At 32.1% G+C, this 24,386-nt stretch overlaps 1 protein-coding gene and 1 non-coding gene across 2 annotated transcripts; both read left to right on the top strand.

The window, feature by feature from the left end:
• The first annotated feature begins 10,098 nt into the window (after positions 1–10,098).
• On the top strand, positions 10,099–11,471 carry LOC126743298 (uncharacterized). Its single transcript, XM_050450327.1, has 3 exons — positions 10,099–10,206; positions 10,252–10,519; positions 10,639–11,471. The coding sequence occupies exons 1-3, from the start codon at positions 10,099–10,101 to the stop codon at positions 11,469–11,471; spliced, it is 1,209 nt and encodes a 402-aa protein (XP_050306284.1).
• Positions 11,472–18,599: 7,128 nt separating this feature from the next.
• Positions 18,600–18,671, top strand: Trnah-gug (transfer RNA histidin (anticodon GUG)). Its single transcript has one exon. It is a non-coding gene; the product is annotated as a tRNA-His (tRNA).
• The last annotated feature ends 5,715 nt before the right edge of the window (positions 18,672–24,386 follow it).

The following is a 24,386-nucleotide window of genomic DNA, read 5'->3' as shown; positions in this document are numbered from 1 at the left end:
TGATCCAGTATGTTAGTATAAGACGAGATGCGGTAGAAAGCCAAAAAAAGCACTTTTGACCCTCAAATCGGTATAAATGTCACTCAGAAATCCAAAATCCGGGACGATCGCTATGAAACGATATCTCATGTCTGTAATTGGTCTAGTCACGTCCAAAAAATATTTTTTCCAGGATATCGAGAAAGAAGGTAAAATTCGAAAAAGGTACTTTTGACTACTAAATTGGTATAAATGTCACTCAGAGATCTAGAAATCTTGGACAATCGCTATAAAATTATGTCTCTCGTCTATAATTGATTTAGTCACGTTAGAAAAATATTTTTTTTAGGAGATCTCGAACGTTTCTTAAAGCTGAGATACGGTAGAAATTCGAAAAAGGCACTTTTGACCCCTAAATCGGAATAAATGTCACTCAAAGATCTAGAAATCATGAACGATCGCTATAAAATAATATCTCCCATCTGTAATTGGTCTAGTCACGTCCAAAAAATATTTTTTTCAAAAGATTCAGAATGTTGCTGAAAGATGCGGTAGAAAAAGACACTTTTGACCCTTAAATCGGTATAAATATCACTCAGAGATCCAGAAAAGATCGACGATCGCTATAAAATTATGTCTCTCGGCTGTAGTTGGTCTAATTAAGGCCGAAAAATATATTTTTTAAAAGGTCTAGAATGCTACTAAAAGGTGAGATGCGGTAGGAATTCGCTAGAATAAAATAGAATTAAGACATATGCAGTTCCCATGTTAATTTTTAATCCAATACAATACTAAGGTATTTAAAGGCGCTTCTTCAAGGAATGACCCAATTTTCCAGCTGTACATTTTCACGATGTTCAATTCTATGCCTGGTAAAAACTAAAAGTGCTGACATAGGGATAATGATATAAAATAATTTTGCTGACTGATGGGAAAAAGTGGCAAAAAGTGAATTATGGTAAGACGCATCGAATAAAGTCCCGTTCACGTGGCGAGAAGCCCCAAATGACGTACCGCTCAATTTATTTTCATCAAAGCGGGATCAATTTGTTGCAGAGGAAGGCAAAGAAGACGCGTGGCAACAAAAAAAAAACAGGCAAATTGTTTTTATTCCCGCCTTTTGAAAAGTCTCTCTTTCTCTCGTAAAAGGCAAAAAGGCAGAGCCCCGTCTACAAAAGGCAAGAAAAAGTGTTTATAAGGAATATGTCGACGTTTTATTTACATTCGTTTGTTTCCACGCTCGGTGGAACTTAAGAAAATGACTTTGCTCGAATATGGCGTCGTTACGTTGACAAATTATGATTGCCCGAAAAGTAGCAGGGAAAATATACGGTTAGTTTTTTGGAAGTAATGACTTGATGTATGTTTTGTCGGGGTTTATGTCTTGTTTTTTCGAGGTCGACGAAATGTACCCGTACTTTTGTTTCGTTCGATTTTTATTTTTATTTAAAAATGGCCGGTACTTAATTTAAGTTGTTTTTGTTCTTTTATCACCATGTTTTACAAGCAGCATAATTCAACGACGTCTTAAGTGCTGAATCGATTAAATGATTTTTTAAATTTATCAGAAGTCAGTTCTTCAGGCACTTATGATCCCCATAAATTGTATATATTCTAAGACTTTTTCTTTTGAAGTATACTCCTGAAAACAAGAAACCTCTAAGCGGTCCTATAACTTGAAACAATAAGCAAATTAGCACCGCATAATTAACACAGATACATGTACACAAACATACACGTTCAGTGACAAAAGAATCTTTGAAGCCAATAAATGAAAATCACTGACGTTAGATGAGAACATGCTACTTGAAGAACCCGTGATGCCTCTTCTAACCTACAATTAAAATACAAATAATTTTTCAAATCGAATATTCTTCTATCAGATACGGGTAAAAACCTGCATCTACAATATGGTCGGGACCCAACCGAACAATCTCGTCCCAGAGGGCCCTAATTTATCAAACTACCAACCCGAAGACCGGTCGAAATTTAAGTTTTATGGGACAAAGTTAAGCGTAGCTAATTACAGAGGATCGAAATCATTATTTTAAAGGTTTTTATAAATACCTTCTTCATCTCCCAAACCGACCGCACTCTTTTTCTACCTGCGAAAGACACTAGCAGACCTATCCCGCCTTGTTGCCAAATGGGCGATGGCTTAAATCACTTCTACTTAAAATCTGATTAAATTAAGTAACTTCAAAAAAAACAGAAGCTTATACGAGTTAAACATGTTCGAAAACTTTATAAAGTGATAAAAACATTTACATATGAATCAATTTTTTAGAGTAAATTTAAGCAGTTTGACAACCTCACGTTCCGAATAATACAGCTGTTGGGTAATGGCAGGTATGAGAAAATAAAAAGGAAATAAAAAACCGAGGAGTGGTTTTTGATTACTCGAAATCGTTTCGTTTTGAAGACTCCCATGAAAGCTCAAGGCTGGAAGCAGACCGTCAAGTCGAGTCAAGAGAAGAATAAGAGGCGATGCTGATGGATAAACAGTTTAATTGATGATGATAAAGGTGTTAATTTGGGTTGGAATCACTTTCTCAAAAATATTGAGGAACAAGTTAAAGTCAAATCAAGTTAAATCTCTAGGAACGAATTCACTTATAACTTTTTAGGTGATACACTCTAAATGTGTCCGCCAATCTTACAGCAGTATTAACTGTTATAATTAAAGCAAATTTACCATGTCAGAAAGTGAATTTACTATATTTATTAAAAAACCTAAATGATACTAGATTTAGGAAAATCACAGCTTTTTTACTGTCGATATAGTCATTTTGCATAAAAATTAATCCATATGGTTAAACAACCCGGCACTCTTACAGAACGTCACGAAAATTACAGAAGCCCGTAAAACTGATTGAAATACGGTTAAGATTCCCTGCTTACATTATTAAACCATCACAGGTACCTGTAAATTCGAATCTTAGGCAGCGTGCATCTTAGTAAGCCAAATGCAAGATCGAAATTGGTATATGAATAGAGGTACTAAGAGAATAGGTTATTTTATTAGACCAAACGTTCCTGCAAAAAAATCACAAAAAGAAACTCATTAATAGAAATGCTGGGTGCTCTGTATTAACGTGGAAACCACTAATAGAAAATGATGCTAGTAATTCGAAAGTAATTATTAATAGCACTGGACCACACCAAGTTTAAAGATTTGTTAGAAGAAACATACAAATAGATTTCCTAACAAATACTGATCCGCCCAGAATTGGGAGTATTAAAAAAGAATGGCCTGTGCTTTCTACTAAAAAAGCTATATTTTGGCATTTTCCAAAGCTGACCCAAAAAGCTAAGTATAAGAAGTTTAGCATTTTTGATAAGCATTTACTTTAAAGGAGATTTGTCGACCTTTTGTTATCAATTTGACATAAGTGCAGGCTGTAAATATATAATTTTTTAATAGCTTACGGTTTTTTCTTTTTTTAAGAACATCAAACCTGAAAGTCAAGAAATATGGAATCGCATAACTTTTGGAATTATATTAAAATTTGTATTAATATGGATGTTAACGTTGTTTTGTTTACATTCGTTGTTTACAATTCCATTAAGTGTATCTTTTATTCTTTGTTTCACTACAAAATAAATTTGTTATGTTAAGATATGTTTAAATAAATGTATAAGGAAATATATTTTCATTTTTTCATAAAAGCTTTTAGTTTGGGATAATCCCACAATTTTTAAACGAATTTTATAAAGATATTATATATAATTTTATTATATATAAATATTAGAGCAAACATATATTATATCTAAATATAAAATAAAAACACAGAAAATATACCAGCATTTTCTAACCAAAAATATTATAGTAAATTTACAGGGTCTCTGAAAAATGCTTAACCTTTTTTACAGGATTTTTACGGATATAATCGTTGAATTTGCATTAAAACCATTGTAAAAGTACAAGACTACAGTAAATCGTTAGTAATATTGTTTAAAAATTACTATAATTATTGCTTACATTTTACAGAAGACCGCAGTAAAATTACAAAATAAAAAATTCACATTTTTACAGATATTTTAAATTTACAGTACTAAAATAAGTTTACCACTTCTTTTGCTGGCAATATATATGACCTACTAAATTTGCTATAAAATTACCACATTTTGATTTTCAGTGTAAATTTAATTAGGCCTCTTGCTAGTTAACTAAGAGAATTAATAAATCTTTTTTTAAAGCTGTCATTGAAAATTACTTTTGTAACTCAGAATACCAATATTTGCTGCATATAACTGCTGATCCAGAATAGGTTTGCCTTGACTATTGGATTCTCAGAACTAGTTGATTCTAGTAGAGTCTAAATTTTAGCCAACGTAACATTTCATTAAGATCAGGCAGAGTTATCACTTAATCTTGTCAAAGGGATATTGTGATTTCTCTAATTATGATTTTTTTATCATTGATCATTTATTTTACCTGTATTATCACCTAATTAATGGAAATCACCAATTCTGACCTTATCCCAAGGATTAACCCCAAATACCAGCCAATATTCAAAATCAGCCAAAAATAACCATCATTGTGACCAATAATTTAATTAGATCAAGTTTCTGGAATAACGTTATCAATACAATTTCTTAATAATTCTGGATTAAACTTAATTGGATCAACTTATTACACCTGAATTGGCTTCTGTCCATGTTTATTTATCAAATGTGTGCTAATGTCGATCCAACGTTATATTCCAGCAACTAGCTCATGTTAAAATCAACTGCAGTGGATAAAATTAGTCATTTAAAGTTGCATCTGAATAAATTTAAATCTGAACGACGAAATGTTGGCTCAAACAGCACAGATATGTATTAAACACGTATTTTGCACGTACTTAAGTACAAACCCCAAAAAAGTGTAGTAAATAAATTATCTGTTCTTCGCAAGCATTGTGAAAAACAGTCTTCAATTTTCTTTGCAAGCTTCCAATACCTACTTGTAGTGCTGCACATTCAAATTATATTGATAAAGTTTTCTCTTTAATTAAAAACTTAATTTTGTAATATACTTATTTAATATGAGATGCCTTATTTTTAAGTTTTGAAAATTATCTTTTAATATGGTAACTAACAACCTCAGGATTCTTGCAACAAAATCGTATTTATTCCTTCCCCCAATAGCAGAACATTCGGCAACCTTATAATGTATTAGCATTTTTTTTTTGCATTTATTACGTGATGGTGATGATATTATTACATAAAATTATATTTGAATAAAAAATATTTAATTTAGCATAGAGGAATGCAGTTTTCATTGTCTTCTTTTTTTCTTTCTTTATTTATACTAATATGATTACTTAACCAGACCTTTTCAAAGTTAAATTTATTAAAAGTGTGTCATTACATTTCTGAATAAGTAATTTTTTGTAAAAATTAATAGAAAAACAAATATTAAACCAAAAGATAAAGTGTTAAAGAGAAAACAAAATTAATAATAATGCCCTAAGGTCGTACATCTTGAGTAATGTGTAATAAGTTGTGGATATTATGTGATACATATTTTTTACCATATACGGCAATAAATGATTCTACAAAATACCGAAATAATATTTACGTATAATTTAAATAAATTCCTAGTACTAGGCAGTATTGTAATTTCAACATGCAGAATATTCCAAAGAAAAAAATTTAAGTATCTAATCTATCATGAGACAAAATAGATTTTAACACGAGTGGACCTGTATATAGCAAAAACTGTTTATACTCTGTAGCTTTCCATCCCTTACACTTAATAAGACTTCTTGATTTTCGTCTAAATTCAATAGGGATGTTTGCAATTTGTTCCTTTAGTAATTCAGAAATGCGTTCTATTTTTTTATGGGGTAACTTTGTTGAAGAATTGCCAATACACTAAAATAGCTTTTTACCATCCCTAAGCAAATTAAATGCATATAGTCAGGTGGAAATCTCTTAATTATATCAAAGCTAGGAATCCTTTTAATCAAAAAGATTCCATTGTGATGACCCTCTTGTATTTTTGGTGGATAACCTGAATCTAAACGTAATTCAAAAATTTTTCAAAGAAAAATTCCCTCTACATTTTGTTGTGTTACATTTTGTAGATAAATTGTACCCAGAGTATGTAGAATAAGTTTCTTGGTAGAGATATCACAAACAAACCCTTTGACAGGAGAATAATTGATTTTTAAACTCAAAACCGTTATTAATTAATTGTATTGCTTCATCTAAAAAAAGAGTTAAAGATATATTAGTTTCCCTTGGTTTTTGATTTACATGATAAAGCCCTATCAAATCTACATGTTTAGAACCAAAAGTGCAACATAAAATTGGATAAAAACAGCTATCTGAGCTTTTGAACAGAGATAATTTATCAATTTTCACAAGAATTTCAATGATTTTTGTCTGGTTTGGTGGTATCTCAGGATGATGAGGTTCGAGTAACTTTAAAAGATCATTACCAGCGACATGTGTTATATTGTGGACAATGGCCCATCTGGATATACTATCTGCTAATATACCAGAGCCTATTTCTTGTGAGAAATAAGAGTTCACACTGCTATCAGCTTCAATGTTTTACTCAATAGGAAGGTTTATGCTTGTATCAGAATTAACATTGTTCCAATTAGGTTCATATTTTTTTAGTATCATTAAAATTTGCAGCTTCTATGTTAGGAAAATCCAAACTACAATCACTTTAATAATAGTCTGAATTACAACTCTTATCAGAAGATGAATCTATTTCTAATAATGCTGAAGAGCTGTTTTACTAGATTCTGGAAGATGTTTTAGCAAATTGTTTACTAAAGCGACTTATTAAAAAGAAGTTTATAAATAAAACGGATTATTATAAAAGTGTTCTTAGTTTGATTTAAGGAAGTATGATTCGGGTTATAGGTGCTTAAATAAATAAACAATATTAGAAAGTACTTGTAGCTGGTAGTAAATCGTTTCTAGCACCGAGTGAACAATAAAACTATATTCATAATAATTAATAGAGGGTTTTTTGATATGGAATCAAACCCTGGAGCGTATATCGATTACCCCTGATGATCGACACCACTGTGTCCGAAACATGTAGAGATCTTTAAATAACTAAATGTTTAATAAATAAGTGGAGGGAGACTGCAAGATTTTCATTTTACCTTAATATAGTTTTTTTGTTTCTTTTTCAAAAATTTCTATGTTTTGTCCTATTCTTGTATAATCCATAGAAGCTAAACATTTTCTAACTATTTATATGTATTTTAATGTATGTCCGCGGGACGTATCTAATGTACGTACTAACTCCGTATCCAAAAGTACGTATTAAATATGTTAATTTCGTAACAATGAACATATGGACATAAAAATTACGTACCCAGGACGTATGATGCTTTTTAAGGGTTTTCGGTCCTATTATTAGATCACTGTACTACTAGTTGAACTTCTTGACCTGAAGTTTTATTGTTACCATGATACGTCTCATCTTAATATACATGACGTGATTTAATTTAACATTATTAAAAATTATTTTACCTGACCCACTCGACACAATAAAGACGATCTTAAATGCTACAACCGTGATATATACACCATTAATATCCCTCAGTCATTCAAGGACAGGACAGTAAAAAAAAACCATAGGAAAGATTTAGTTATAGAGATCTATATCTACGATCATTATTCTCAGTAATAGAATTCAAATGTCTCGGTTTCGTGTCTAGGTGTGATTTTTTCGGTTGTACGGTTCATCGCGGGAGCAAACATTTTGTGGTTTTTATGGGCGTTTGTTTAGGAATGTTTGGAGGGTTTATTGTAGGAGATATGCATTTATTGGATGAAATGAAATATATTGTGCCTTTAATTATTCTTATTGTTGGGGACAAATTATTATATTATTTTATTAAATAATGTTCTTTCATTGTCTAACCAACATTTGAAACAGCGGTTCATTTCCAAACTTCAAAGTTCAAGTACAAATCTACGTTCCAGATTAATGTTTCATTTGCTAAAGAAAAAAAATTTCAAATGATTTTAAAAAAGAAGAAATTAGAAAAAATGTTAAGAAAGTTTTGAACAATAACTTCTGAAACTGCTTTAGAAACTTACCGTATATTTATATATTTACTGTCACCTATTCCAAACATTGCAAAATGATTTTCCTTACTTGAAAATTGTGATTTTCTTAGATCTGTATCTGTCTATTTCCATTTGAAATAAAAATTTAATTATTTCCGAATTTTTAATTATTATTTTCTAGTAATTTCGAGATGCTGAACTTGCCAATGACCCCGTATTATCAACGATATACTTTATTATGTAAAAAGAGCAGCGAGGACAACTCGCGACATCTCGGGGTACACGTGGAGAGCTAGCGAATGTTCCAGAGCAACGAATACCCTCTCCGCTAGGAGGCTAGTGCAGCTCTGAATATTGGCGCCACTTTTAAATCGAAATAAGTAGTATGAAATAATTACCGTGCAAATAATTATTTCTGGTAGTCTAAAGCCCTTGTGCTTAGTTTTTACGTGTGTTTATAATCAGTTGAATATTTTGTGGATCGATTGTTTTAGATCAGACCTAAATGAACAGTAAAGGCACTATAATACGACCATTATCATCTGTTCGATCTCACAGGATTTTGCCATCTCACCATATCACAGACAAAGACAAACATGTTTATTGGTGTTAATACTACATAATAGAGTTTACACAAGCCTCAATATTAATATTGGTCATTAATCTACAAGATCCTTTCAATTGATGAATACTAAAAAACTTTGAGGTACAAGGTACTGCTTCTTTAATTTACACCCTGAGAGGCACCATTTTACCATAAAGTGGCAAATTATTGAAAAACAGTGGTCAGAAAATTTCATATTTATTAATGTTCATTTTAGCATGTAAGAGACAATAAAATATTTGTAGGTTAGAAACAGTCAATATGGTAAGTATAAAGAAATGTGCTCTTTAGTCTGCCCTATAATTTAGATCTAGAAGAATTGTTATTGCCTATTTTTGAATAGACAAAATGACTCCAATCAAGAATTCTTTAAGATATTCTTAAGTGAATATATCCAAAATAGGCTAATTCCCTGGAAGATAATCCCTGGATGACAGAAGAAATTAGTTTGAAATTTTCGGAATATGAAGAGATGACGTTAAAAGCTTGAAAGAAATTTAAAAGAATCACCGGAAGGATAAACTTTGAACGTCCTAAAAACTCTAGAAATGCCTTCAGCTTTTTGGAAGGAATAAGGTTTTACTTCCAGGCAATTGAAGCAGCAACTTTCAACTATACGGAAAACCTAGAAATGGCTTCAACTTCCTGGAATAAACCACACAAAGAAATAAGAAATTTTTTCCAGGCAGTTGAACTATGAGCATTTAATTCCCTGGAAGACTGAGGAATAACCTCAACTTCCTGAAATAAACGACTTACAAGTGCCTGGACGAAATAAGGAATTACTTCCAGGCAATTAAAACGTAAGCATTTATTAACAAATCCTTTTCCTAGTAGATGCACTAAGGACTAAATTTTGAAAAGCAAACACACTAGAAGTCTCTTAAAGATATAAGTAATTAAACATGTGCATCTACTGTTTAGAAAAGTAACTTGTTTAGTTACAAAATCCTTTAAATTCAAAATACGAGTAGTCACAACAAATTTTGACTTTTACCAAAACTCATACTTAATTAATTAGCAAAAAATTAATCAGCAACCCTCATTTGTACTAGCATTGTCCTAGCATTCTTCGTCAATGTGATATCGCGAATACGATAAAATCAGTACTTGAATCACTACTTTGAAATTCATTGAAATAGATCAGGAAGACTCAAAATGATTGAAATCTTGTTGTAGACCATTTCAATTCTCCACTTAAGATCGACCAGAGAAGTATAATTCCATTACTTTAAAGATAGTTTTAGAGCAAGAGTTCTGAAGGAAATACGGTCTAAAGCAGTAAACTCAACATAATTTATGCTATCTAGATCTATCATTTGATTAATTACTAGTGAGGTACCGTAAAACGGGGCTACTTTGGCACACGGGGTAACATTGGCAGAGCGTGCGCGCCTTTGTTTATATTAAGCTTGTTTGTCTAGTTTTAATATTCAATGTCCGAGAGTTGTTCAGATAGGTCGGTATGTTCCACGGCGCGAAATATGGTGCGAAATTATAGTAGGTTGCCTGGATCGAGGCCCTATAAAAACTACACGGAAAAAAATTTAGCGAATGCATTGCAAGCTGTTAGGGAAGGGAGGATGTCACAAGTACGAGCTTCCAAAACATGGAAAATACCTTGAGGCACTCTTCAGAATAAGCTGTTTGCGAAACATGAGGGTCGTGTAGGTCACCCCACCATCCTTACCCAACAGAAGGAGAGGCTAATTTCAGAGACCATCAACCAGGTAGCAGATTGGGGTTTTCCTGTTACTGCTAGTGACGCCAGAGAAATCGTGCAAAAATATGTTACAAAAGAAGGCAGAAATATTTCTGGATGGCCCAACAATAGACCAGGACCTGACTTTGAAAAATTTATTACCAGAAATAATATTAGCATTCGATTGGCATCTAATATTAAGCGTGCGCGTGCTTCGGTTAGACGCGCCGATATAATGGAGTTTTTCGATAACATTCAACCTGTTCTGAAGTCCATTTCTGCGAAACAAGTGTTTAAAACTATGATGAGACTAATTTCACAGACGATCCCGGGGCCAAAAAAGTTTTAGTTCGTAGGGGTACTAAAAGGGTTGAAAAGGTTCAAGAACATTCGCGTTCAGCAATAAGTGTAATGGTCTGCGGAAGCGCAAATGGAATCCTACTACCACCAATGGTAGTCTATAAAGCCAACAACATTTACGAAAATTGGACTGTTGGTGGCCCTCTAGGGGCAGTTTATGATAACATCAGCAGTGGATGGTTCGATATGAATCTCTTTGAGGTATGGTTTTTTAAACTGTTGCTGCCCCACGTCAAAGAAAATTGTAATGGTGAATCAGTTGTTCTTTTAGGTGTTAACCTAGCCTCACATTTTTCTCCAACCGTGGTAAAGGCTGCTAAAGAAAATAATATTTATGTGGCTCCTTTAACCCCCAATTTAACTCACTTTATGCAGCCTTTGGACGTGGCTTTCTTTGCTCCCATGAAAAAGAAATGGAGGGCTATTTTAGACGATTGGAGAAAGACTCGTCGCGTAAAAGGCACTCTGCTTAAAGAACACTTTCCGAATCTCCTGAATCACTTGTGGAGATCTCTACAGGAAAGAGTAGAAGAGAATTTAAAATCCGAATTTCGTGCCACCGGAATTTGTCCATATGATCCGCAGCAGCCTTTATCCAAATTGCCAAAAACTCCAATTGATGCATCTACGAGTGATATTTTGAATGATAGTTTATTAGAGTTTCTTCAGGAGACACGTGGACAATCAAGCACGAACCCTAAACGAAAGCGGGGACGAAAAATTATTCCCGGCAAAGAAGTCGATTGTGAAGAAACTAAAGAGGAGCAACTAGCAAGACAAGGAAAAACTAATTGAAAATGAAAATAATGACAAAAAGAAGATTGCGGGAAAAGGGAAAAGCAAAATTTTTTTAAAAATTGACATTAAAAGATGTCAATCTACCATCATCCTCAAGTACCCACAATGAAGACAAATGCGGAATTTGTGCTGCTTATTGGTCTGGTTATACTGGACCAGACTGGATTCTATGCAATGGTTGTTTTAAGTGGATCTGTGGTATTTGTAACGAGGGATCCAAAGAAAAATATTATGCCTGTGAGGCATGTGAAGATGATTAGTATTTATGTTATTTTGATTTAGTTCCTTTCTTTTACTGTGCCAAATATTAGAAAAATATTTTTTGTTAGTTTTTAAGTGTTTTGTTTATTTTGTTTAAGAATATAGAAATTTCATTAAAAATATTGAATGTTTTATTTAAATACAAAAAAAAAGCCTAATTTGGTGCCAAAGTAACCCCAGGATGGGCCTACATTATGTTTATTCACATTTCCGTTTGGGTGCCAATGTAACCCCAAACACAGGGCTACTTTGGCACCCATCTTTTTAATTTTTTTTTCAAAAACGGTTTTTTGTAAAAACCCTATTTTAAGGCAGGTTATAAGTATGACCCGTATTGTTACTCTTGATTTTTTTCAAGTTGATTCGATTATAAATGCAGCGCCTAGAATCAAAAATGTCTCAAAACCTGCACAAAGTAGTCCCGTTTTACGGTAGACAATAATGCAGTAGAACTGCGTCAGTTATTGTACCTGCTTTATATGATGTGGGTCGATAATTAGTTAGATTATTACAAGGACTGGGAATAATTGATTCTTTAATACACATAACAAGAAGTTTGACCAAGGGAGACCTAGAAAAAACCTAATTTCTATTATATATTTGTCATAATTATGTATAACACTCATTAAATTTTTGTGAGATTTTATCTACCTAAAATTGCTTATAGTATTTTTATATGCTGTTTGTCAACCTGTTAAAATAGAACCATAAAAAAAGAACCTCAATTATTAAATCAAAATAACTCAACTAGTATATTTCTTACTGTGAGCTTTAGGTGGCCTTAAATTCAATAAAGAAGTATGACCTTGAAGTACTTTACCATGCATCTTTGGAACATAAATTGCAACTTTCCATTAAAAGACCTCTTTTAGTAACTGAAGAAGTGAGTAAAAACGAAAGTCAAAAACTAATCAAACATTGTCCAAGGGGTTAGAAAACATCTTGAAAAAGGATTAAAAATTGCTTTAAATTTAAATAGCTATTAATTTTTTCTTTCAGTTCCCAAGGTTCCTGTTTAAATTTCCTATTACTGATGTTGTGACTGACCTTATACAAAAAGAAAATATAATGACTAAATTGAGAAACTAAAATGTTGTTTTAGCAGAAAACTTTTTTCTACATCACCATTTTTTAAGTTGGATTTAAATGATTATTAATTTAAAAAGGGTTTTCTAAATAGTCTGTTACAGTATTTTTCTCATCGTTTGGCAACAGTGTCACATAAGTCAGTCACGCTGAGTGAGGAATTCGCTCGACTCGCATTGGCCGTTGTTCAAGATCTCTTGCATAAAAAGCGACGTTGCCTGACTGACAAGACAGACAAATTCTACAGGTTTTATATTTTACTTTAAAAAAAAAACTGCGTTTCTCAGTATGCTTATAAACCTTCTTCCAATGAGATATAAAACAATTTTTTTCTATATTAATATATTTTCAACGAAACGTCTGTAATCAAATTTGACATTTATATAATTTAAAATTTACGATCCTAATTTTAATGTTAATTTAACAATAAAAATAGGCAATAAAACCGTTTAACAGTCACTTTTATCAAACTGGAGGACCGAAGAATAATTAGATTTATTTAATATCGTAGATGGCCTTGGGTTATCCTGATGCATCCGTACAGCGAATAACAATTAGTCACAACCATATACTGATAGCCTAATCTAAACATGTTATGTAGTAATCGTTTTCTTTTATGGCATATTGAAATAAAGCTGGCCTGTCAGCCTGTTATTACCGCTTGATTTTTAATTTTCTTTAATTTTAGGTTCGGTTCTACTTTGTTGCGTTATTATTATATAACGTTAGTCTGTGCAATACGAGTCATTTGAAGGTCCCTCTCGCGGTTAACCTATCATAATATATTATATACTTAGGTAGGCGCAATTGCTTAAGATTGAAAGCTTTTATATAATTTATTAAATATATGGCACACTAAAATTAGGTATTCAGCTGATGGTTTAAATTGAAATTGTTAAATTGACCCTGTCATGACACTCGCTTATTGAAAAGTTGCTCTGTGGAAAAGAAAAACGAAAAAGTAACCATCGAGCATCAGCCATATTTCGAATCCGAATTTAGACAATGCCCTTTCTAAAGTGAGTCGCATCAATAATACATTTACCAAACATGCTAACCTGTTATTTTTCCGTTCTTGCATTTGCCTTCATGAATTATGAATTTGCCTTTTCCAAGATGTTTCGAGTTATCAGAAGATAAGTTGCCTATGGTCGGTAGTAAAAGTGATGATACATAACTGTCCCGTTTTTAAAGAATATTTGGATCGTTTTAATTTTAATGTTTAAAAGTGATTCTTGAAGTTATTGGGTTTTCCAGTATACGCAGAAATGTTCTAGGGATAGGATATTTGAAACATCTAAGGATTATCCAGGGAAATAACCGTGTTATTAAAATTCTTTGGCATTTTTTTTGACATGTTTCAAGTTTGAGCAAAAAATTAAGACTTTTAAGCTAAACTTAAAATATTTTCAGATTCACATTTTAAAACATAATTCCCATATATTCGTTTTAATTTATTATTTTTTTTAAATCAATATATTATTCTAATAAAATATAAATAAATAATTAAATTAAACTAATTAAGTAATTTTAATTCAGAATGCTTCCATTTTCTAATATTTTTAATATAATAAATAAAACGTGGATTTCCTCGGTTTTACTGTCTGTCTATTTTATTATTTTTTGAAACCAATTTCACCAATAAATATTTAATAAAATATATATAATATAATAAAAAATAATTTGTTCAACCAATAATTCATTAATTTAATTGATAAAATAGGGATAATGCCTATTTAAACTAAAGAACTAAAAAAAATAAGTAATAAAAACAATTTTAATGTGTAATTTTATATTTCAAAAAAGCATAAATTTGTGATTAAAACTAGCTGAGTTTTCTTTTTTGAAATTGAGTTTTCTTGAATTAAAATGATATTTCAATTCAAACCATTGACGTTCCAACATACAGCGAGCAATAAAAATAACGATTTTATGAATGTTTTTTCGAGACACTCAATGGCTACTGAATTATTCTCTCCTTTTCTTTGTTTCTTCTTTTCTATTTTTGAATTTTTTTCTGCCTTTTTCTTTCTAAATTTTTAATTTTTCTGATTTTTTTCCCTCGATCACGTCAAGTGCCTTGAAGACATAATAAATTACTTCTAAGGGCCTGGAAATCATAAAAAGGTCTATCTCTAAAAACATGAAAACAAAAATTATTTTTAATACCTAAACGAAAATTTAAATTTTTGAAATAAAATTTAAAAATATTTTAAGTGCCCAAATGATATGGAAAATTATGTTCAACTCTTGGAAAAAAAATTTCCAGTGCATGGAAAATATAAACAATGACGTCAAGTTGGTAAAAGGCTAAAATAAAATTGAAATTTATTTTAAATGCCTGTAAAAAATATAAATTCCTCTTAAAAACATTAAAATACTAAATCGGCTTGCGCAATACTAAATAGTAATTATGATGGGTTTTCGCCTGTAAAACAATTTACGGTATTATTTATTGCAAATTCTATTTCACTGATTACCTCATCTCAACGTTGTGGACTTTCAGTCGATTTACATTGCAATGGGCACGCGGTCCTCCCGTTGCAATGGACATGGATTATTTAATTTTTGCCATTGTAGGTGGATTTCTATAAACAACTTCTCTTATAAAACCCCATAAGAAAAAATCTAATTTTGTTAGGTCAGGCGATCTGGCTGGCCAATTAATAGGTCCATTCCGTCCAAACCGTTTTCCTCCAAACGTCAAATTTCAATGTTTAGGAACATTTCGAGACAAATGCGCAGGAGCTCCGTCCTGTTGAAACCACATTCGCTCTCTAGTAATTAATGGAACATTCGCAAGTGATCTAGGGAGAAAATAAGGTACAATTCTCCATTAAGATGACCATTAAAAAATGGGGATCGATAATAGTGCCCTATACATTTAATGACCACCTGTACTGGTCGATCTGCCACATGAAATGAGCGTTTTCGGATGAATAATAGTGAAAGGTATGCCTATTTTCTGATCTATTTTTATGAATTGTTACTCCATCTGTAAATAGCATATAGTTAAAAAACTTGAAGTCATTTTTTAATTTATTCCTTCTCCAAGTACAAAATTCAAGTCGTTTTTGTATGTCCCTATCAAAAAGTACTTGATGTTTATGGATCTGGTATGGATGAAAATGGTTCCTTTTTAAAATTCGTTGCACTGATCTTTCACTTATTCCAACTGCTCTTCGGATATTTGCTTAACTTAGGTGATGATCTTCTTATACCGGTAATAACACATCTAACTTTAGCTCCTAGGTCCACAAATTTCGCTAATAATCTTCTAAAAGATTTTTCATCTGGACAGCTCCTATCAGGATATTACTCTTAGAACAATGTTTTAAGGAAACATCCTGTATATTTTAAAATATTTTCTAGACATGCGCATGGTTTAATGCAATGCCAATATAATAGAATGCAGTTTTAAGATTCAAGCAAGTAACATAGTTTTATCTCTTAACTAACTAATTTAATCTTTGATAACTGGTATGGACCAATTATCTCTCAAAGTATACTTATTAAGAGCAGGGAAATCTACACAAACCAAAATCAACCTAAAAATGAGGGTTAATATTCAAATCCAGTTCATGCTTGAGAACACATTTAAACAGTAACCTCTCTATTTTGAAAAAAAAATTAAATCACGACCAATCAAACATTTCACAGGAATAATAGCCTCAATTAAACTGAATATTATTCCACAAAATGACACAAAAATTTATTGGTACCATAATAGTAAGCTAAGTATTATTTACGCATACAAAATCTTTGTTGTTCACTTCTTTAAATCTGCTGCACGACTGGTAATTTTTAACACCTAAAGCTGGATTTACAGCTGGATTCTTTCGCTCTAGTAGGTTTCTTGCAATAAAAGGCATATTGTCCAATCATGTTGCAGTTGAAACATCTGGTGGCATCTTGATAATTGTGTGAAGAAGCTACTCGCCTTTTTCTCCTATTTGCCTTAATTGATCTCGCAGGTTTTCGGTTAGGCAGGTTCCTCTCAGTAATACAGGCTTTCCTAGCACTAACAACTCGTTCATATGAGAGCATATGCTGAAATAAATGATGTTTATCAACGTGCACTTTAGACATCATAAAGTTGCTCAGTTCCTTGAACCCTTTAGCAACTTGCTCCTTAGTCTCTTCAAATGACAAATTAAGATCTTTAGAAAAAGATGCCTTCAAGTGAAACTATATGATTCTATTTTTTTTTTAGGATCCTGGATTCGTTCCTGCGTTTTACTCTATAAGTTAGTAGTATTTTTGATAAAAATAAACGTTTTTTCAAAAGCTACCTTAAATATGCAATACTACCATTATATAGCAGCTCCACTAAGGTTGCTCTACCAGGCTCACCCTTACCATTACAGACTTCTATGGTCTTGGACAAATTAGGGGTTATATTGAAATTTCTAGCATCTTCCTCTCTAAATCGAGACTCAGGTGCTGGTTGTTAATGCAGCTAAGCATTTATAAAATTTCACTATTCTGCTGCAAAAGTGAATTTAACATGGATCTCTTTTATCATCTAATCTAAAGATTTATCATCTAATTCGTCAAAATTAGGGCTTTCTCACAGGAATTAGGGATTCCCATCTACAGACGTCTTGCTTTGTATCTTCGATACTTAAATCAGCAATAATTTCATAAATAAAACATGATGGCCTTTATCTCACATAAGCGTTGTGTAAAAAAATCAGCGAAAACCGGAAATAAAAAAATACAGAAAATATATAATTCGAGAATCCTTTTGGACCATAACCCGCACCTGAGACTATTGGATCATCCAGATTATTTTAAATAAAACAAGTCAAACTGACTTTTCCTTATTTTATATTTTTACCATCTTGATTTTAAAAACCGGAATCTTAATCTCCCTCTCTTACATCATCTGTGTTACGTCTTGCCATATGTCTTACCTAGGACAGTTGGCGGGAAATTTAACATTTTTAAAATACCGCATTTTTTGAAATATTTTTTTTTCATTTATGCTCCAATCTAAGGAATAAGAAAATCATAATCAAAACAAGCAAAAGACAGTCGGCTTTTTCTTTGTTCATATTTTTTGTATAACATAAAGTTTTTGTATTTTATATACTTTATTAAACTTTCCACACCTCCCGTCCATTTAGCAATAAATGTTATAATAAATGGCATTTATTTGGGTATAAATTATTTACATATTCCTGGAAGGTTTAATTAAAAACATTGTCACAATATACCGTTAGTACATTAATTATTAATTCGTTAGTTCATTCGTAAATTATGGAAAGTTTTTTTCTAATCCAATTAATAAAATATCTGGAAGTAAGCGGTTAAATGAAAACCGTACATCCAGAAGGAATACGCCAAAAACTAGGTTATGTTGGTCAAATATGACATACCTAATATCGATTTTTCAGTATTAAAGCCACTTAAAATACCTTATTATGGATTTTTTTGTAAAATTACTTGGAGAATTTTTTTTTTGATTTGCTATATAAAATTAAAAATATACAGACATGAGTGCTCATGTGCCTAACCTCAAAGTCACTCATAATATGCCAATTTGTTTAGGTTATGTTGATTAAATAGTACAAAATCATATTTTATTACCAACAATTATAACCAATGATTCTAATTTCAATGAGAAATAAGTTATATAAGAGTGAATATCCAATATAATTCGTCAATACATAAAAACTGTTCATAATTATCAGTTGAATTCACGCTCTAATAAATTTCTATAATAAAGTGAATAAACTCAAGCACTTTTTAGAATTACACTCCATGTCTCCGTTAGCCGTGATCGTCTAGTGGTTAGGACCCTACGTTGTGGCCGTAGTAACCCAGGTTCGAATCCTGGTCACGGCAATGTGTGAAGCATTGTCACGGTGGAGACACTTTTTTTATTATTTTTTTTTACATTTTTATTTTGATTTTACATATTTATGATTTTTAGAATAAGAAATTTAAATAAATATATCAATATTTAATACATTACTTTACTCGTTAATTTCTTGACTTGTGAAGGATCCACGTTCTAATCTTGATTATGGTAGTAGGCAAACATTAGAACGGTTGAGGTAATTTTTTTCTTTTTTTGTACGAAGTATTTGTGTATTTGAGCCAAGGGCGTCGCGCCAGAAAGGGGCAGGAGAGGAGAGCCTCTAGAGGCCTAGAGGCTACCGCTAAACCAGTCATCCAGCTAATGGAAACTCTACTTTTGAAAACGTATATTTCGTAACTAATCACTTATTAATTTCTAATTTCACTTAATAATTAGGTAACTTCAATCTAAGATAAGGCTTTACTATACCTAAACATATTTACATGTCGGGGGCTCGAAGCGCTCGCAAGTGAAAAGCGAATTGAACGATTACGCTCACTTTGAGCCAAGAACCTACGGATACTACGGAAAACGTACGACTTTGCCAAAGACGCCCAGTATTTGAAAAGAAAATTCAATCATTCCTGGTTGGAAATGTACTCACCATGGTTAGCATACTCCCGCCAACAAAAAGGAGCCTTCTGTAAATTCTGTACACTATTTCCACCCAATCTGAGCTCCGTTAGAGGTGTTTTAGGTTCGTTCATTATAAGGCCGTTTTGTAAGTTCAAAGATGTTCATAAATACTGCAGAAAACACGCAGATACTCACTTTCATAAGACGGCATTAGAAGCAGCTAAATCTTTTCTTGATAATGTGCCAGTAGATGTGCAAATTAACAAATACTCTCAGGAAAGTCTTGAAAAAAACAGGAAAATTATCAGATCGATTATTTCCTGCATTGCGTTTTGCGGATCCCACCACCTAGCATTAAGGGGGGCAAGCTATGGTGATGGAATTCTGGAAGGGCTGTATAAGATGCGAATTGACGCAGGAGACACTATTTTAAAAAACCATCTTGAGCATGGAAAGTAAAATGCAAGTTATCGATCGGTTGACATCCAGAATGAGATTATCAGTATTTGTGAAGATGTTATTAAGGCCGATTGCATCAAAAATGTGAAGATATCGCAAGCATATAGCATTTTAGCAGACGAAACAGCGGATATCTCTGGAAAGGAACAGCTCTAAGTTGGCATAAGATATTTTGATGAGGAAACCAGCAACATTGAAGAAGTATTCCTCGGATTTGCTAAACTTACAGCCTTGGACGCTAAATCCGAAATGAATTCCTGACGAAAGAGGATCTCGATCCAGATAAATGCGTTGGTTTGGGATTCGATGGTTGTTCCACGATGTCTGGAAAAGAAGGTGGCGTTCAGGCTATTTTGCGTAAAAAATACAAGAAAGCACTATTTTTTCATTGCTCGTCACATAAACTCAACCTGGTAATCAATGATCTGAATGCTCTGCCGGAGATCCGAAATACAGTTGGGGCCATCAAAGATATAATTATATTTTTTCGTGAATCGGTTCTAAGAAGAAAATTAATACCCAATATTCCCAAGCTGTGCGAAACAAGGTGGAGCTTTTAAAGAGAACTTTTGTGATATAATGGAGGCACTAGAAACCCTGTCTCGAGATGGCAATATTGCGACAAGGAAACATGCATATCAGCTCCATGCTGCAGCTTCCAAAGTTTCGTTTATTTTTAGCCTTTGATTGATAGCCAAATATTCCGCTCTTTTAGAACCAACAGTAAACATGCTCCAATCAGTCTCCTTGGATGCAGTTCAGGCATCACAGCATATTGGTCGTATTTTAAAACTGATCAAACACCACCGTGAGAATCCCGAAAAAATTACAGAAGAAATTTTCAAAGATGCTTCTGTTATTGCGGAAAAAATTGGATTGGATATGAAATCAATACCGCGTACTGCTGAAGGACAACAACACCGTAGCAACCACCCATTAAAAAGCCCCTCAGAATTTTGGCGCAAGTCCATAACAATTCCTTATTTGGATTCAATTATAAATTCCCTAGAAATAAGGTTTTCTGAAGAAAATAGACCATCATTTACTTTGTCAAAACTACATCCTGCGCAAATGAAAAACATTTCTTTGGAAGAACTTGAAGAGGCTTGCGAGGAATTTAAAAATTTTTACGGTGTTACAAATATCCAAAATGAGATAGAGCTTTGGAAAAAAATATACGAGGAAAAACCAGAATCGGTTAAAATGAGTGTTGTGGACATCCTCAAGGAAACTGATGATTTCTTTCCTGAAATTAAGAAGGCTTTACAGATCCTTGTTGCATTACCTTGTATGACTTGTACAGTTGAAAGGTCATTTAGTAGCCTTAGGAGAATCAAAACCTGGTTGAGAAGCACCATGTCTGAAACTTGACTCAATGGCCTCGCTATGATGAGTGTACACAGGCAACACATTTTTAAAAAAGTTGGACGATTTTGTTAACAAAGTGACTAACGAATTCACAAAGAACCCTAGAAGATTATGTTTTAATTGATTTTCATGTAAATATTTTGTTTTTTTTTAATTAAAATTTTTGTTTTTTGTCTTTAGTTTTTTCATGCTGTCCCTCCCTAGCTTACCGGCTGGCGACGCCCTTAATTTGAGCTACATATTTATTAATTGAAATAAAGACTATAATTAAATCTAAAATAATATTAAATACAAATATAAATATTACAAAATTTTTCAATGCTAGATATTTTTTTAAATTTCATTAATTATATATATTTATATTTCAAATAAAATATATAGAGTGTCTTCGAAAAGTTTCTTATTATTTATTTTTTGGTTTTTTGTTTTGACATAATCTGTAAAAATTTTTAATTGGTAGGTATTTTGAATTACCTATATTTTTTTGACATTTTCTGTTTTGAATAAACGGCAATAATAAATCAAAGAGTATCTATCTAATTTATTTCCTTTTTTGCATTAAACTGTATTTATTTACTTATTAACGAGTCAAGCTTAATACACAAATATGCAAGTCACCAAATACAAGCTCAAGTAACAAAAATGAAATTAACAACAAAAAAGATTCATTAACAAACAACCTAGTTTATAAATTAGGACCAGATAAAGCCCTCAGAAAAGGCTTCAACAGTTGAAAGAAATCAAGGCTATGTAGCTCACTACTAAATTTTAATGTTCAAGGAATGAATGAATTTTTGGCATAGTTTCTCCTGTAAAAAGATACATGGAAAGTTGGATGGAACGTGTATTATTGCGAGGTGGTACATGTAAAGTGATTTTTGAAGTGAGATATAGACAATCTATAGTGGAATGAACTAACTTATATAGAATTTGAAAATTTCTTCTAGATGATAAGATGTTAAGATCAAGTATTGATCAGAGGGTCGTAAAATAACATTCTTGATCATTTTCAAATTCTTTCCAGTCGATTTCGTGGATATTATATTTATAGTTTGGGTTCCAGACAGAGGAGACATATTCTAGGTGGGTTCTGACAAAGGCGAAATACAATGTTTTAATAAAGGTATTTTGATAAAAATTTCTGGTACTACTTTTAATGAATCCTAGTAACTTTAGAAATTTATTATTTACATATGAAATTCTATTGAAATCAAGTAGCAATATCTTATCTGTTGCACACACTAGAAGGCTATTGTTTATAGTATGAATAAAGTTGCATTTGGTAATGTTGAGATCCATGCCATTGGCATAGAACCAAAGTGCCAGATTATTGAATGCTGAGGTGCAAAATCCTGAACCCGGTTGTTAATACCAAGAAGTTTGCTGAGTAAGATCTTATGATTGACCTTGTCAAATGCCTTGAAAAAGTCGGTGTCAATTTAATGAATCTCAGAGCCCAAAGAGAATGTAACGAATTTTGTAACTATATTTTTATAAACTGTAGGGATGGTGTGCAATTGGCCAATAACTCTTTATATCTAAGGTACTACCAGATTTATGAATAAAAGCTACATAACTCAGTTTACAAAACTTGGCAAAATTAATTTTAAAACCTTAAAAGTATTTTTTTTTATCTATTGGCATTAAAAGTATGAAATCTTTTAATTAAAAATATATATATATTTTAAGAATTTAAAAACATTAGACATTCTTATTTTTAAATTTAGTGAAAACCAATTAATGTGCTTACACATTAGGGTTTATTTAAAAAAAAAACGGAATAAGCGGAAAAAAGGTATAACATGATATTTTTTAATTTAATTTTGAGCGGTTATTTCAAAATTAAGTTAGCTAAAATCTAGGAAGCAATTAAAGTCATTTATACAAAGTATAACAAATTTACAACTATTTGTTTATGAACAACTCTTGTTTTTAAAACGTCCGGAAAATAATTCAAGATGTCAAAATAGGTAAATATATATGGTTATCCTCCACTAAAATTTTGGTAAAAGTCGGGAAAGACATTTAAACCCTACTTAAAAAAAAATATTTTTGTTTTAAAACTTTGGTACCCTCTAGAGGTCAAACGAAGCAACTGTCGTGTAGGTAAATTGGCCTAAGTCGTTCTATTTTTGGCCAAGGAATTTGTGTATATTTAATAAGTATCGGATATTTCACAGGCTGATTTTTTAAGTTTTTGTAAAATAAAAAAAATCCTATACATGTGTGGGCTAAAATGATTGGTTTTCAATATACCTACAGGGTGTCAAGTATTAATTTTTATTTTTTCTACATAATTTTCTAAATAATTCCGATTTGTGAATGGGGGTTTTTTGACATGAGAAATTTAAGTAAGTCTTTAATTTAGATCTTACTTGTAGAGGGCGCTATCAGAATAATTAAAATAAAACAAAATCGTGGATCAAAAATTCCAGGCAGTTGGGGCCGAGTCCGGGAATTATCTCAACTAATAGAAATTACAAATTAAAAAAAAATCATACATTTAAAATTTCAGGCAGTTGAACCTACATCCCGGCATAATTTCAAATCCCGAGAACTCAAGAAAAACTGGAATTGCAGGTAAATGAGACAGTTCGGTTGGCTCAACTACCTGGAATCAATGAATAAAATAAGACAAAATCATGGATCAAGAATTCCAGGCAGTTGGAACTAAGTCCGGGAACTAACACAATTGTCTGGAATTACAAATGAAATAAAATCATGAATCAAGAATTACAGGCAATTACGAGGGTGGTTCCAGAAGTACCCGGCCTGACCTAGATATGTCGGTAGTAGTTTGAAAAATATCAGTGTATTAGAAAGTATACAATCTATAAAGCATATATTTCAAGTTTGAAGACGCCACGTTGTTTAGTATTTGTTTGGCAGCCATCAATAGTGAACGTTTTCAGTGAATTTGTGAAAATGGAGAAAATTGGTCATCGTTATGTGATACAATACTTTTATTTGAAAGGCCTCAGCCCAACCAATATAAAAACTGAACTGGATTCGACTTTGGGTGAGTTTGCTCCTTCGTTAACAACAGTAAAATATTGGGTAGTACAGTTTAAACGAGGCCGTACGAGCTGCCAAGACAAGTATCGCAGTGGTCGACCAAATAAGCTGACGACTCCAGAAATTAAAAAAAAAAATCACAAAGCGGTACTGGATGATCGTCGACTGAAAGTGCGCGAGCTAGCGGATATAGTAAGCATTTCAAAAAGTGCGGTACATCGCATATTAACTGAAAATTTTGACATGAGAAAGCTGTGTGCAAGATGGGTGCCGCGTTTGCT

Source organism: Anthonomus grandis, chromosome 12 (assembly GCF_022605725.1).
Source record: "Anthonomus grandis grandis chromosome 12, icAntGran1.3, whole genome shotgun sequence".
NCBI classification, from domain to species: domain Eukaryota; kingdom Metazoa; phylum Arthropoda; class Insecta; order Coleoptera; family Curculionidae; genus Anthonomus; species Anthonomus grandis.
The sequence above is the reverse complement of the archived record's forward strand: the minus strand, read 5'-3'. Positions and strand labels throughout refer to the sequence as shown.